The 16585-nt window shown below is 43.5% G+C and overlaps 1 protein-coding gene across 3 annotated transcripts in view; it reads right to left on the bottom strand.

Annotated features, from left to right (window-relative positions):
- Positions 1–16585, bottom strand: part of LOC140907149 (sodium-dependent neutral amino acid transporter B(0)AT3) — a 103464-nt gene that overhangs the window by 26596 nt on the left and 60283 nt on the right. For all 3 annotated transcript variants that reach the window (XM_073332436.2, XM_073332437.2, XM_073332438.1), the window contains 2 exons: positions 6727–6908; positions 5192–5302 (listed from right to left, as the gene is read on the bottom strand). In XM_073332436.2, the coding sequence (XP_073188537.1) occupies positions 5192–5302; positions 6727–6908 (293 nt within the window). The remainder of the gene's footprint in view (positions 1–5191; positions 5303–6726; positions 6909–16585) is intronic.

Genomic DNA, 16585 nt, shown 5'->3' with positions numbered 1-16585 from the left:
ATGCCACCAGTTGTGGTGTATGAAAATTGTATTTAACCTTCACTGTTTTCTGTTTTTTGGAGAAAAGTGTGTTTATTTTTCCATGTCTCTTGAATCAATGTGTTTAAAAATATTAAAATATACTAGCGGCACCAAAAAGCCACAATCACATAACAAGGCTTTATCAGTTAAAAAGGTGTACTAATTGCAGAGAAAAGAAAGCAGCAATAAAAAGTAAAAAGATAATAAAAAAGGGGATGTTAATAATGAAGAATGAATTAGAAGTTAAGAAATGCAAACACTTCATAAAGTGAAGCTAAAGGTATCAATGAAAGAATTCATGACCGGTAGGGTTAAAAACAATGTTAGTGGGTAGGTGGCCCTCTGACAGGCTCCACAGTGGGAAATGGGGCAGCTCATGTTCACTTGGGAGTAGTTAACTCACCAAGTAACTGGGATGTAGTTAATTAGGCAGGGAAGCACCCAGGCATGATAAAAGGACCTCAGTTGGGGGGGGGGAGGAGGGAATTTCTGAGGAGAATAGAAACTGCCAGAGATGCAGAAGAATTGCAGTGATATGATCCCTCCAGTAGACTAGGGAGAAGCTACCAGAGAAGCCAATGCTCTGAAGGGGGAGAAGCAGGGCCCAGGGCAAGAGGCTGGGGGAGCCTATAGAGAAGGAGAGGTAATAAATAGCTTATAGAGCAGGAAGGGATAGAAAATTATTAGTTCTGGCTGCCCTAAACAAGGTCCCTGAGTTGGAACACTGAGTGGAGTGCATGGGTCTGGGCTCTTCTACCTTTTCCAGCCAAGGACTCTTGAGAAGAAATTTCTAAACCGAGGAGACCTAGGGCTGTCTAGCCCCACTAAAGCCATGGGGCTTCTGACTCTCCATTATCCTGGAGGGCAGAGACTATTAAGAACCTGGCCATATCGCTGGGTCATAACAAGGTCTTGACAAACAGGCAATCAAATGTGGCGGCATAAGGGTGATGGAGTTGGGATGGTTGTATCTCCTCATCCCACTGCAAGGGGTTGCAAGGGGTTCATTATTTTTGAACTTCGGGGTTAGCAATACTGCACCCTTCATTCCTCTGAATGAAGGGTAGCAGGCAGAGGGAGAACATATGTTCCTGGAAGAAGATTATGGCCAGGGAGGGAAAGGAATGTATTTTGTTTCTTCTGTACTTTTTGTTACCCTGGAAAGGAAAGAATTTATGGTTTGGGTGGAAAGCTAAACTGCATCAAAATCACACAACTGCCCCAAACGAAGGGAAACTGAAGTACCGTAGTAGAGACATGATTAAGGCATTGTCAAGTACCACAGTAAAAAGGTAATGGATCCATCATAGGCCTACAGATGTGGTGTATGCAGAACTCTGAGGACTGGTCTACACTGCTTCTTAAGTCAATATAACTTATGTCACTCAGGTGTGAAAAAGACATAAGTTACATCGACTTAAGCACTGTCCACACCATGCTATGATGGTGGGGAGACACTCTCCTGCCGACGTAGCTTCCACCTCTTTGTGGAGGTGGAGTAATTATGCTGATGAGAGAGCACTCTCCCATCAGCATAGCGCTAGATGTAGTGCGATAATGGTCTCAATTAAGTCAATGGGAGTACTACAGAGGGAGCAGCTGCAAGAATAAAAACTTTTAATTTATATGAATTATACTTCAAAAGAATCAAGAACATATATTTATAGAATTAGTATTCATCACTTTCAACTTTGCTTTGACAGCATAATTGAAATGTTTAATTCATTCATTTTAAAATCTGATTGTTCAATTTATAAACTAAATATTTATAAAATATAACATCTTAAAAATATTATTTGAAACCATCTAGAAGGCAGTCTGGTATTTAATACAATTTAGTTCCCCTAAACACTAACAAGGTGAAACTTCAAAAGTTGTTTCCATTATTTTCACTTTATAACCTAAGCTATATGTTATTTCCTTTTGGAGTATGTACAAAGTAAGAGTATGTATGTAAGGTTTAACATGCTTGTGATGGGGGTGGACTCGGTCCTGAGGCACCTGCCACATCCTGTCCCAGAAAAGGACAGTAGAGCAGTCCTCCAATCTGCCTAGAGTGGCTGTGCGGGAAGCTGCCAATCGTAACCCAGCAGGCTCATATAAGAAGAGCTGAAGGGCCAGTATGAGTCCAGTCCCTTGCTTGGAGGAGAGTAGATAGCATGCCTGGCTGGCTGAGGGAACTACAGGACCCAGGGCTGGGCTGGGCTGGGCTGGGCTGTTGAAAGAGAGCAAGAAGGAACTCTTGCTGCTGGGACTTCATCAGGACAGGGCCCTGAGGTAAGGATGAAGAATGTGCTGGAGCCTTGGGGAAGTGGCCTAGAGAATTAGAGTAGCAGTGCAGCTTAAATAAAGGGACATGGCATGTCTGCTATTTATTTGGACCCAGAGTAGAGGGTGGGCTTGGGTTCCCTACCCCACCCCAGCCACTGGGAAAGTGGCCTGAGCTCTGAGGCACCCCAAAAGGGGAACTGAACTGTAGTGGCCCAGCTGAAGAGCTGAAGCCAGAAAGGCTCTGAGAGGGTGAAGACACTGCCTCCAGGGAAAGAGGCCTGGGGCACAGCCCTATTCTGAAGCAGGGACAATTTGAGAGAGATGTTACAGAGGGCACTGAGAGAACCCCTATTGCACTTGTACCCCGGAAGACAGACTTGGCTGGAGGGCTGAGTCACCAAAGACACACCACAAACAGAGAGAATGTGCAGGCACACTCACTGAGACAGGGTGTGCTTGTGAGACGTGAGTGCATCTTGTTACAAAACTCTAATTATATTTTTATGTAAATAGAATTTGAAGCCTTTTGGAAGATGTTAAGAATTAGATCCATCTTGCAGTACAGGATTTTATAGTAGTTATTTTCGCTATTAAGACAGTGAAAGTCAATTAAATAGGTTTTTGTCCACCGAACTACTGATCTGAACAGATTTTTAAGACTTCTGTTATCCAATTTTATAAAGAAGAATTCTTATTTAGCTGTAAGAGAGAGACTGAAGTGCCATTGTTATCATACTCCTCCACTGACATGAATTTAAAATACTTTGTGTAATATTTAAGGGCCTAATCCAAAACCCATTGATGTTTATAATGCTAGGTTCTAGGATAGTTGCAACATCCCTGTAATGTAGTTTATCCTAAATTGCTAAACTGTATGCTCCACCTTAACATCTTAACAGTTTTTGCCTAGGAGTGTCCTCCTTTATAAAATAAAATTTCATACATGTATACTGAAGAAACTTAATGTCACCATGTGGTGGTTTAATGATTTGAAGATATGATGTATCAACCTTAAATCACTTTCTTAATTTTAACTTTTATGGCCAGATTTACTGATACACTCTAGCTGCTTTACATTACTATGGAGCGGCTCCAAGCATAGGATCAGTTAAAACTTTATTTTTTCAACTGCCTTCTTAGCTAGAGCAGAAGAAAATAGCTAAAGTGTACACCAGTTCACCCTCCCTTCTGTCCTCCAAAGTCCCCCTCCGTCTTGTACTGCCCTACATTACCCCATGCGCACCACCTACGATTTCCCCCTTCTTCTTAGACTCCTTATGTGACCCTGCATATACACACTTACAGCTTAGATACCTGCTCCTGGCCTACCTGTGCAGTAGATCTGATGCAATGGGTTGCTTTTGAAAAGATATTTAGGATTAATGGTCAATTTTTGCCATTTATTTTTCATAAATGACAGTTCATCTTTCACAAACTGCTGCCCGCTTTCCATTTTTCTCAATGGGGATTGAAGCCATAACTGCCCAGAGGGAAGATGATGGCCCACTATGCTATGAGGAGCCAGAAACACTGTGGGACACAAGGGGACTTACTTAGTGGTGCCTAAATAATGGCCTTTGATGCCTAACATTCACAAAACCACTGTTCTTGTGCTGCCTAACCCTATGAGCACCTAATCCCAATTTCCCCCCACTGGGAACACACAAAGTTGCCTAAATCCTAACACTTCCTCACAGCTAGATGAGCTGCTAGATGCCTTACCCCAATGTGATTTTCAAACTAGGCTTTCTCCTGCCTGTCTTGCCTCTGTGGCCCGATCTGGTAGGCATGCTCAGAGCATGCCTACCTCCCACAAAATACAGCCAGGGGTGAGCCAGCTGGGGATTTTAGGGATTGGTTGGTGTGTGTGTTCGGAATACCCAATATCCCAGTGAATAAGGCACTCACCTGGGAGATGTGAGAACAGAAACATCCAAAGCAGGAACTGTGGCAGTAAGGGATGGTGGTAAAATGGTGCCCAGCTGGGCCATTCCTTCCCTGGTCCTCGAACAGTGATGGGGAGACCCACACATACTCTGGGGATACTAGGGTCCAGGTGGTGCCACTCCTCTTCCCCTCCCCCCATCTTGTGTTCGAGAAGAAGGGTAGAGAGGAACCAGCGGGAAACTCCAGCCAGCAGAAGCAAAAGTAGCTAAAGCAGGAACCTGTAGATGTTCTAGGCAAAAACTATAGAGAATTTTGACTTTCTCCGCCCTGTGCTGATTTGCTGTTTGCTTCTCCCTTCCCCCTCCCCTCCTCAAAAAGCAATTAAAAGCTAAGTAGTGTTCTCAAAATGGCTACAAATGAGGGGATCTGTGCCTTCAGTACTATTGAGGACAATTGGGGGATGGCAGTCATTTTGAAATAGGACAGTTCTTCACAGTGAATCCTGATTCTTTCAGGCTCTCCTGAAGAAGCTTTCAATTATGAAGAATCATTAATTGCGGGGGATGGGAGCAGAATTACCATTAATTTTTTTTTTAAAAAATCAAGTGTTTAATTCCTAAAGTGAATTATTTTAAAATCTCAGAATAATTTTTTTACTCAGTAAGTGCTGTAATTTTCAGAAGGATACACAAGAAGCTGAATCAGTCCTTAAGGAGCAAAACTCAATTCCACATAAACTATGGTGTCACTAATGATGCCTTCATAATATGCTTCCGCCTAAGCATATATTGTATCAAAGTACGGGAAAATGCTTAATAAAAAAAAATGATTTAGTACTCCTTTCACTCTTATCGAGATCTAAGATATATTCAGACAACTACAAATACTTTGACTGAAAAAAACCTTAGATGACATACTGGATAGGAAGTTTTAGAAAAGTGATATTTGAAAGCTAGATGGACAGTACAATTAGAAAAATATTTTTTTTTATACTGCCAACACTGATACTTACATTAGGAGTGAAGAGGTAAACTAAACCTTCAGTGGCTCCTGGTAGGGTGAGTCCACGAATAAGGAATATAGTTAGGACCAGATAAGGAAATATGGCTGTTACATAAATAGCCTAATAGGGAAATAAGAAAAGTGAGACAGAGACAACAGGATCAATAGAGGTTATTTTAGTTACTACAACATCTCATTCTAGTACAATTTTTTGAAGCAGCATATTCTAAATATAACTTTTTTTTCAGGAAGGAGAAAGACCATTTTGTTTTGTCATAAAATCCCTCCCTAAAATACATTTGGGGGTATCTACTCCAAGAATTAGGGTTTGAAAAAACATAATTGTTTTTAGAGTAACAGCCGTGTTAGTCTGTCTTTGCAAAAAGAAAAGGAGTACTTGTGGCACCTTAGAGACTAACCAACTTATTTGAGCATGAGCTTTCGTGAGCTACAGCTCGCTTCATCGGATGCATACCATGGAAACTGCAGTAGACATTATATACACACAGAGACCATGAAACAATACCCCCTCCCACCCCACTGTCCTGCTGGTAATAGCTTATCTAAAGTGATCATCAAGTTGGGCCATTTCCAGCACAAATCCAGGTTCTCTCACCCCCCTCCCCCACCCCCATACACACACAAACTCACTCTCCTGCTGGTAATAGCTTATCTAAAGTGACCACTCTCCCTACAATGTGCATGGTAATCAAGGTGGGTCATTTCCAGCACAGATCCAGGCTCTCTCACTCCCCCCATCCCCGGGAACACACACACACGTATAAACTCACTCTCCTGCTGGCAATAGCTCATCCAAACTGACCACTCCCCAAGTTTAAATCCAAGTTTAACCAGAACGTTGGGGGGGGCGGGGGTAGGAAAAAGCAAGAGGAAACAGGCTACCTTGCATAATGACTTAGCCACTCCAAGTCTCTATTTAAGCCTAAATTAATAGTATCCAATTATCCAATTTGCAAATAGAGACTGGGAGTGGCTAAGTCTTTATGCAAGGTAGCCTATTTCCCCTTGCTTTTTCCTACTCTCCCCCCCTCCCCCTGACGTTCTGGTTAAACTTGGATTTAAACTTGGGGAGTGGTCAGTTTGGATGAGCTATTGCCAGCAGGAGAGTGAGTTTATACGTGTGTGTGTGTGTGTGTGTGTTCCCGGGGATGGGGGGGGAGTGAGAAAGCCTGGATCTGTGCTGGAAATGACCCACCTTGATTACCATGCACATTGTAGGGAGAGTGGTCACTTTAGATAAGCTATTACCAGCAGGACAGTGGGGTGGGAGGGGGTATTGTTTCATGGTCTCTGTGTGTATATAATGTCTACTGCAGTTTCCACGGTATGCATCCGATGAAGCGAGCTGTAGCTCACGAAAGCTCATGCTCAAATAAATTGGTTAGTCTCTAAGGTGCCACAAGTACTCCTTTTCTTTTTATAATTGTTTTTGTATTTTCCCTGAAGTTGAAATTCAGTACTTTAAGGACAAGAGATGGAGCAGCAAGTCAACTTTTCTAAGTGGTCTGCTCTCTATTTCCTCACCTTTCCTGTGGATTCAATTCCTCGAATGGTACAAATGTACACAATTGTCCAGCAAATGGCCAAGCACAAAACTAACCACCATTGTAAGTTGCCACTGTCAGTGATATCAGAGCTTATGTTTAAAGTTCTCCTGTACCAGAAATAATTTACTGCAGTACTTTCATGGCATTCTTCAATGTGTCCTGAAAAGAAAAGTATGACAAGTATTACTGAACTGTCAAGTGTGAAATTTAAACAATACCTCATTTCCCATGCACTGTGGGATCAGTAATTATGAAGCAACATTCTATATTATTCAAGAAAGGCAGCTATTCTGGAAACTTAAAATATTTAGTCAAGACTAAATGATCAAGGACTGAAATCCACATCTGGGTAGTGTACAGAAGGAGGCAATACATCCTTTTACAGCGACCCTATGGGACCAGTTATAAGCAGCCATGAGGAGCTATTCTACATTGCACATGGCAACAATCCCTGCTCAATGGGCTGTTTCAGCAGCTAGGGAATGACAGAGTGCAGAGGAGGCTATGCTCATGCCCCAACATATCCTCCTATGTAAGGGCTGTGAAGGGGAGACAGAATGCTGGTCATCCTTCCACTGGTGAATTCCCTTGTATTGAGGGACTCCTCAGCTGAAGACTGCTTTCAACTCACTTTGTGAAAGCCAGAATGGGAGCCATGGGACCCAATATTCAGCAGGTTTCAGAGTAGCAGCCGTGTTAGTCTGTATTCGCAAAAAGAAAAGGAATACTTGTGGCACCTTAGAGACTACCAAATATATTTGAGCATAAGCTTTCATGAGCTACAGCTCACTTCATCGGATGCATTCAGTGGAGAATACAGTGGGGAGATCTTTTATTCAGTTTCCAAGTCTCCAATCTTAGCTAGGGCAGCAGTAACCAAACTGTGGTCCACTAACCGCTGGTATTCTCCAGAGGTTTTTTACCAGTGGTCAGTCCTGTGGAATAGAGCTGGGCAAGTAACTGATTTTGTGGTTCACTGGCAGTTCCAAAAATGAAGAAAATTGGTTTGAGCAAAACTGAAATTCAGAATTTTTGGCAAATCGGAAGTGTTGACAAAAATTGTTTAAATGGAATGAAACATTTTATTGTGGGCTGTGTGTGTGTGTGAGAAAGCACAGGAAATGAAGAGCTAGATTGACGGGACAGAAGGAGGACATGATGGCATGTGCATTCACCCTTTTTCTGCCCTCCCCAATGGCTAGGGCATTCACCTGAGATACAGGAAACTCTGGAATAGGAACTTGAGTGAAGGTCTCCCCACCCCCACCCCCTCAGGTGAGTGCACTAATCCCAGACTTGTAGGTATTCTGGGCTGGGTCTTTCTCTCTCTGTCTCTCCTGTTGAAGCCATTCTGCTTTGTGTCAAATACTTGACTAGTAATTGGGCCAGAGAGATAATGACTATAGCCTACGGCAGTGGTTTTCAAACTGGGGTGCATATATCCATAAGGGTGCATAAGCTCTCGTTGGGGATACATGAGGAAAATCATGTAATGGCAGACAACACATTTTATTTAGACAGACTTGGCATCTAATCATAGGATCATAATATACCTATCTCAGATGGGGATATGCGGTATACTACATCATTTGGAAAGGGATACACAGCCCAAAAAGTTTGAAAACCACTAGCCTAGGGCACTCACCTAGGAAGGAGAGACCCAAGTTCAAATCCCTGTTAGTGAGTAGGGATTCAACCTGGCATTTTCCACATTTTTCTCCTCAGGCACCATTCACAGAACAACCCAAATCCCTTTTTGAATATAGCCTCCTGCAATTATTTTTGTCTGAAACTGTTCCACTAATGTGTCAAATTCACAAATAGTTTTGGTTGAGCCAAACTGCATTTTTGGCAAAAACTTTTCTTCCAAAAAATTTGGCCCAGCTGTACTATGACGCCCTAGAGTCCCACATCAGTGTGGATGGCTGTAGAAGGTGAGAGGAATAGCTAACTGAGCAGCAACCAGTAGGGGCCACTATAAGAAACAATAACAGGGAATCATGACACCAGTCACCAGAAAACTGTTCCCTACCTGTAGCCAGGAGAGGGTACTAGTTAGGATATGTCAAGGTTCCTTCCCCACTCTGAACATTAGGGTACAGATGTGGGGACCTGCATGAAAGACCCCCTAAGCTTATTCTTACCAGCTTAAGTTAAAAACCTGATACGCTGCCACCACCAAGCGATTTAAACAAAGAACAGGGAAAGAGACCACTTGGTCTTTTCCCCAAAATCCCCCCAAGCTCTGCACATCCCCTTTGCTGAGGAAGGCTTGATAATAATATCCTCACTACTTGGTACAGGTGAACACAGACCCAAACCCTTGGATCTTAAGAACAATGAACCATCAATCAGGTTCTTAAAAGAATAATTTTATTTAAATAAAAGGTAAAAGAATCACCTCTATAAAACAAGGATGGTAAATACCTTACAGGGTAATCAGATTCAAAACATAGAGAATCCCTCTAGGCAAAACCTTAAGTTACAAAAAGACACAAACAGGAATACACATTCCCTCCAGCACAGCAAATATACAAACCAAAAAACAGAGAGAACCTAAGGCATTTTCTAGCTAGATTACTTACTAACTCTACAGGAGTTGTAAGGCTTGCATCCTTGATCTGTTCCCAGCAAAGGTATCACACAGACAAAAGCCTTTTTCCCCCCATCCAGATTTGAAAGAATCTTGTCCCCTCATTGGCCATTTTGGGTCAGGTGCCAGCATGGTTACCTTAGCTTCTTAACCCTTTACAGGTGAAGGATTTTGCCTCTGGCCAGGAGGGATTTTATAGCACTGTATACAGAAAGGTGGTTACCTTCCCTTTATTTTTGACAGGATCTGTAACAGATTACCAAATAAAATCAGAGAACGGGATTAGTTGCTTTATAGCCAATTAGGCATCTTACTGTAGGCCAGCTGCACTTGTTAGGTTGTCTGGAGGCTGGCTCTGCTGGTGTAGTCAAAATCCATGGTGGCTGGTACTGGGGAACTCATGGGAAAGTCTGGGTGGAAGTAGGGGTGAAAGCCATAGTTTGCAAAGAATTGGCTATGTTGGGTCAAGGCATGGATTGCATTGTTATATGCAAATTTGGCATTGCACAGCAGCAGAAGCCAGTTGGGTGGTAGCTCAAAAAGCAGTTAATGTACTGCTTCAAGACTTGATTGAGTCTGTATTTGCCCATTAGTCTGTGGGCGCTAGGCAGACAAAGTGAGGGACTTGATGCCTAGGAATCTAAGAAATTCCTGCCAGAATCAGATGAACTGGCAATACAATGCTAGTTGTTAACCTGTGATAACAGAAGGTATTTTCTAGGAAGAACTGAGCTGTCTCCCAGGAGGTAGGAACAGTACAGCACATGATGAAGTGCACCATCTTTGTTAGGAGCTCAACAATAACAAGGATTACTGAGTGTTCCTGGTTGTGTGGCAGTTCTACAGGGAAGTCTCTTGAAATGGACAGAGGCTGGAGGAGACCATACGGGATTTGATTGTGGGTTCTTGGTACAGGAACAGAAGTTGCAGGACCTCATGTAAGCTCGTAGGCTGGCCATCAGAAGCTTCTCCAGACTAGATTTCAGATTTTGAATTAGCCAGAATGTACAACAAGTGGTGAATTGTGACATAGTTTCAATACTTGAGCTTTGGTTATCCCTCTGGACCATAAAGACAACCCTTATGATAGGAGGCCATTCTGTCATCAGAATTCTGGGTTGGGTGTCTGCATCATTCAGTGTCTGGCAGATGTGGATCACAGGCAGCGGATGGAAGACAGACTGAGTGTCCTGTTGACAAAGTTGAACATGTTGGCAGAGGACTTTTTGCCGGGTTCGAGATAATCATCATTGTGGGATAGGGCATGTGCCTTCAAGTTGCTCATCCCAAGGCAATAGGTTACAACAAAATCTAAGTGAGCCAAAAAGAGGGACCAGCAGATCTGAATTGACTAAGGTTTTTAGCAGTCAGTAGATATTCTAGGCTCTTATGGACTGTCAGAACTTGGACTGGGAATGTCCCCTTCTAGGAGGTGGCATTAATCAAAAGATGCCATGAGCTCTGTGTCCCAGATATCATATTTTTCTCTGCTGGGGTTATTTTCAAATAATAATCACAGGGTAGAATTGGTTGTGGAGGCCCATGTTTTGAGATCAAACTTTGCTGTAGGTGCAGTATTAAGTGTCTGCCTTGATTGCAAATTGTTTAGTGGTATCTGGGTGATTCAGGGTAGGTGCTAAAGTGAATGCCCTCTTTAGTTAATCAAAGGCCAACTGAGCCTCCATGGACCAGGTGAACTGGGTCCCCTTTTTCAGGACTGCCGTTATGGATGCAACCAGGCTACAGAATCCTTCAATAAATTGCTGGTAGAAATTGCCAACCCCCAGGAATTGCTGCATCCCACATACATCCTTGGATGTTGTCCAGTCAGATGTTGTCACCACTTCACACAGGTCTATCATGAGTCCCTCAGGTGGGATGATATATCCCAAGAATTCCATGGTGTCTTTATTGAATTCAAATTTCTTGAGCATTGTGTAGAGGTTTTTTTTTTTTTTTTTTTTTTTGGCAGAGTCTCTCCAAGGCAATGTGCATATGATGATGGTGGAGGTCCTGACTTTCAGAGACAATCAGGATGTCATCCAGGTGAATGAAGGCAAATTGCTCTGGCATGTCCCTAAAGGTGTCCTTTATGGAGTGCTGGAAAGTCACCAGGGTGTTGCAAAATCCAAACAGCATGACCAAATACTCCAACTGGCCAACCTGGTATGGAAGGCTGTCTTCCATTAATCTGCTTTCCTTGGGTTATAAGCTCCATGGAGGTCCAACTTTGTGAAGACCTTGGTGGAGTGGAGTCTTTTGAACAACTCATTAATAAGTGGTTACGGGTACCAGTTTCAGAATGTAATCTTGTTCAGCACTCTCTAGTCCACACAAGGCTGGAGGGAGCCGCCTTTCTTCTTACAAAGACTATTAAGCCCCCCGCTGGGGATGTGGAGAGGCCAATGAACCCCTTCTGCAGGTTTTCCTCTAGATTGGGTTCAGAGGGAGTAAATGCACCCAAATGGAACCTTTGCTCCTGGCTGGAAGTCATTGAGGCAGTCATAGCTGTGTTAAGGCAGTGCAGGTCAGCTTTCTTTTTGCTCAATATGTTAAATAGCAATTGTTTGCCAACATAAATCCCTGCAGCAATTGGGGAAGATTATGCAGGTTGCCAAAGTCGCTTTTGGATCCTCTCTTTGTATCACAGAATTTGTTCAAAGACTGAATAAGCAACAAAAGGTTGCTGGCCACCAGGTCTGCTTTTGGGGAGATAGCATTGTTGGTAAGACAGGAAGTCAAAGCATATCCTGCCTAACCACCAGCAGATGTGCAGGTTCTGGGCAACTAACCAGGGGATTCCAAGGACACCTAGTAAATGCTGTGCATGAATTAACCCAAACTAGATGGTTTCTGAATGCCCTTGAAGGGTAGGTACCTCTATGTACATCTACACTGCAATTAAAAACCCATGGCTGGCCTATGCCAGCGGAATCTGGCTAAGGGGTTTGGGCTAAGGGGATGTTTAATTGTGATATAGACATTTGGGCTCTGGCTGGACCCTGTGAGGTGGGAAGGTCCCAGAGCTCATGCTGCAGCCTGAGCCCAAATATTTACACCACAATTAAATAGCCCCTCAGCCCAAGCCCAAGGAGCACAAGTCAGCTGGCATAGGCTAGCCACAGGGGTCTAATTGCAGTGTAGACATACACATAAGGAGCCATCTGTTGGTGACTAGTCCCAACAAAAGGAGTGACCTGTCTATGGACTCCACTAACTGGGGGAGTCCTTGTGCTCAGTGTGGATATTGTGTCCTTGGGGAAACTCCAGATTCATGAAATTGGCTGAGGCACCCAAGTCCACCTCTAAGTTGGTGTTGGGTATCTCCAGGTGCTGGAGACAGGGAGGAAGTTTGGCCATCACCAGGATACCGTGGATGAGTGTTGGCATGGGCTGCTGGGAAGAGGGGAAGGGCACCAGCCCAGCCCAGGGTCCCCTATCGGGTTGGGGCTTGGCATTTCCTGATTCAGGCACAGATTGGACCTTGGCAAAGCAGCTTGATGCAGTGTGTTCTGGTCTCCTGCAGTATAGGCAGAAGCCCAATGCCCAGCATTGAGCCTTCTCGACATAGAAAGGCAAGGCTTGACCTGATCAACTTGTATGGGTTTGGATGACAGAGAAGGGACTGGTGATTTGGAGGATGGTGTGGATTGCACCCTCAGCAAGTTTGCAGATGACACTAAACTGGGATGCGAGGTAGATATGCTGGAGGGTAGGGATAGGATACAGAGGACCCTAGACAAATTAGAGGATTGGGCCAAAAGAAATCTGATGAGGTTCAACAAGGACAAGTGCAGAGTCCTGCACTTAGGACAGAAGAATCCCATGCACCGCTACAGACTAGGGACCGAATGGCTCAGCAGTTCTGCAGAAAAGGACCTAGGGGTTACAGTGGATGAGAAGCTGGATAGGAGTGTGCTCTTGTTGCCAAGAAGGCCAATGGCATTTTAGGATGTATAAGTAGGGGCATTGCCAGCAGATCGAGGGACGTGATCGTTCCCCTCTATTCAACATTGGTGAGGCCTCATCTGGAGTACTGTGTCCAGTTTTGGGTCCCACACTACAAGAAGGATGTGGAAAAATTGAAAAGCGTCCAGCAGAGGGCAACCAAAATGATTAGGGGATTGGAACACATGCCTTTTGAGGAGAGGCTGAGGGAGCTGGGATTGTTTCTTCTGCAGAAGAGAAGAATGAGGGGGGATTTGATAGCTGCTTTCAACTACCTGAAAGGGGGTTCCAAAGAGGATGGATCTAGACTGTTCTCAGTGGTAGCTGATGACAGAACAAGGAGTAATGGTCTCAAGTTGCAGTGGAGGAGGTTTAGGTTGGATATTAGGAAAAACTTTTTCACTGAGAGGGTGGTGAAACACTGGAATGCGTTACCTAGGGAGGTGGTGGAATCTCCTTCCTTAAATATTTTTAAGGTCAGGCTTGACAAAGCCCTGGCTGGGCTGATTTAGTTGGGGATTGGTCCTGCTTTGAGCAGGGGGTTGGACTAGATGGCCTCCTGAGGTCCCTTCCAACTCTGATATTCTATGAGGGGAGTTGGCCCTCCTGGCTCTCTCCAGCCCTGCTGGCTCTGGACCATCTTTTTTTCTTGGTGGTGTTTGGTCAGGTGGTCTTCAATCCTGATCCTTAAGTTGACTAAGTCATCCAGGCCAGATGACTATTCCACCAGTGCCAGTTCATTCTTAGTATCATTGTTTAGGCTGAGAGAGAAAAGATGATGCTGGGTGGCCTCATTCCACTCCATGACTACTACCAAGCTGTGACCTAGGGATCTATTAGTGTTAGCTGGCAAAGGGTTCATTACTATGTTAGCAACTCCTATCAGGTCTGACATACTCCCTACACTTAACGTACTGCTTTCATAGTATTTATCCATAAAAAGTGTCATGTAAGAAATTAAATGAAACTGAGGATTCATGCTGGTCATTAATATCCTTGTATGTTGTATGTACAGATATTTATGGAGTTGTGTATAAGTACTGAACATATACTTTAATACCCAGACTCTCCAGATATAAGTCACCAGCAGAGACCAGTTATCTCAAGCCAGGAGTGTTTGTCCATCTAGCTAATTGCCATGAAAATTAAGCATTGCATTGTTTCCCAATGGGCCTCCCATCATCAGTTTGAAGTAAATGCTAATAAAAGAACAATGATATAAAGCGAAACAAAAAAAATGACAACAAGCAATGGAGGAGAAGAATTTTTTATTGGGGGTGCACTGGAAGGGCACAGGATGTTCACAAATACTTGGATTCCAGTTTTGACTGAAAACCAGCAGCTCTGTCAAACTGAATCCTTAGGAGAAAATCTACTTTCTTAAACAGAAAAAGAAACACTTAATAAGTGAAGACCTAGGATAGTGTTTTATGTTTTGTTTTTTATATGTGTAAACATTTGTTTCCATTTACTAGCCTTACTCAGTATCTCTTAAAATTTAACATTAATCATAAATTTATGACTGTTTCACTAGAAATATATTTCAGTGCTGTAATGTTATGAGACCTGATCTTGAGTTTGTACCAGTCTAGATGAGCATACTGTTTCTTAAACAGTTTTTACATAATATCTGTGAGCGTCTGGGTACTGTAGGGGGACACTTCAGATGCTCTTTGAGATTGGGGTGTGTCATAAATATAAAGGGATGGGTAAACCCCTTTAAAATCCCTCCTGGCCCGAGGAAAAATCCTCTCACCTGTAAAGGGTTAAGAAGCTAAAGGTAACCTTGCTGGTACCTGACCAAAATGACCTATGAGGAGACAAGATACTTTCAAAAGCTGGGAGGAGGGAGAGAAACAAAGGATCTGTGTCTGTCTGTATGCTGCTTTTGCCGGGGACAGAACAGGAATGGAGTCTTAGAACTTTTAGTAAGTAATCTAGCTAGGTATGTGTTAGATTATGATTTCTTTAAATGGCTGAGAAAAGAACTATGCTGAATAGAATGACTATTCCTGCCTGTGTACCTTTTTTGTAACTTAAGGTTTTGCCTAGAGGGATTCTCTGTGTTTTGAATCTAATTACCCTGTAAGGTATCTACCATCCTGATTTTACAGAGGTGATTCCTTTACTTCTATTAAAAGTCTTCTTGTAAGAAAACTGAATGCTTTTTTATTCTCAGATCCAAGGGTTTGGGTCTGTGGTCACCTATGCAAATTGGTGAGGATTTTTGCCAAACCTTTCCCAGGAAGTGGGGTGCAAGGGTTGGGAGGATTTTGGGGGGGGAAAGACGTGTCCAAACTACGTTTCCCAGTAAACCCAGTTAGAGTTTGGTGGTGACAGTGGAAATCCAGGGTCAAAGGATAAAATTAATTTGTACCTTGGGGAAGTTTTAACCTAAGCTGGTGAAAGTAAGCTTAGGAGGTTTTCATGCAGGTCCCCACATCTGTACCCTAGAGTTCAGAGTGGGGAAGGAACCTTGACAGAGTACACCTATTGTTAACTTGCAAGGTGAATTTAGAGCTGGCATAAGCCCAGAGGAGAGTGCTTAAGTGATTGAAGGGCTGGCAGTGTCAAGGAGCTGACACCAGCTACGACAAAAAAAATCCCACACCCCTCCCTATTGCTGAAAACAAGGAGTAAAAAGGTGACTCAGTCCTGGGCACCCCAAAAAGCTATCAGTGTCACAACCCTGGGCACCATAAAGTGTCACACATGGGTTGGAACTCTGCTGCATGTTTTAGTAAGTGGCTGGTGTCCCTACAGCAATACCCGAAGCACAGCTTCAGATGTCCGCTTGTGACCTGGATCACTGAAGAGCACAACCATAGCTTTAATGAAGTCTTCAAATTGTCCCAGAAGCAGGATCAATTTTTCTAGGAGTGGAGATGTCTAAACTGGGACTTCCCCAGTAAGCAGGCTGATAATCTCACTTGCAGTTCATCAGTGGATACAAATGTGGGCATAGCAGAAATAAGAGCCAACGCTGATTTTAAGAACCCACAAAATTTGTTGCTATTGCCATTAAACTTCTCAGGTAGGGGAGCTTGGGCTTGCATAGGGGTCAAAGCTGAAGGCAGTGTGGCTTGAGCTTGCAGCACTGCATTCTGTGTCTACAGGGTGGCAACTTGAGCCTGCAAGATCTGTAGGGCTTCTAGGGTGACCAGACAGCAAGTGTGAAAAATCCAGACAGAAGGTGGGGGGTAATAGGTGCCAATTTAAGACAAAACCCCAAATATCAGGACTGTCCCTTTAAAATCAGGACATCTGGTCACCCTAAGGGCTTCCACTGTCTCCA

Source organism: Lepidochelys kempii, chromosome 2 (assembly GCF_965140285.1).
Source record: "Lepidochelys kempii isolate rLepKem1 chromosome 2, rLepKem1.hap1, whole genome shotgun sequence".
NCBI lineage: Eukaryota > Metazoa > Chordata > Testudines > Cheloniidae > Lepidochelys > Lepidochelys kempii.
Note: the sequence above shows the minus strand (reverse complement) of the source record. Positions and strands in the feature narration are given on the sequence as shown.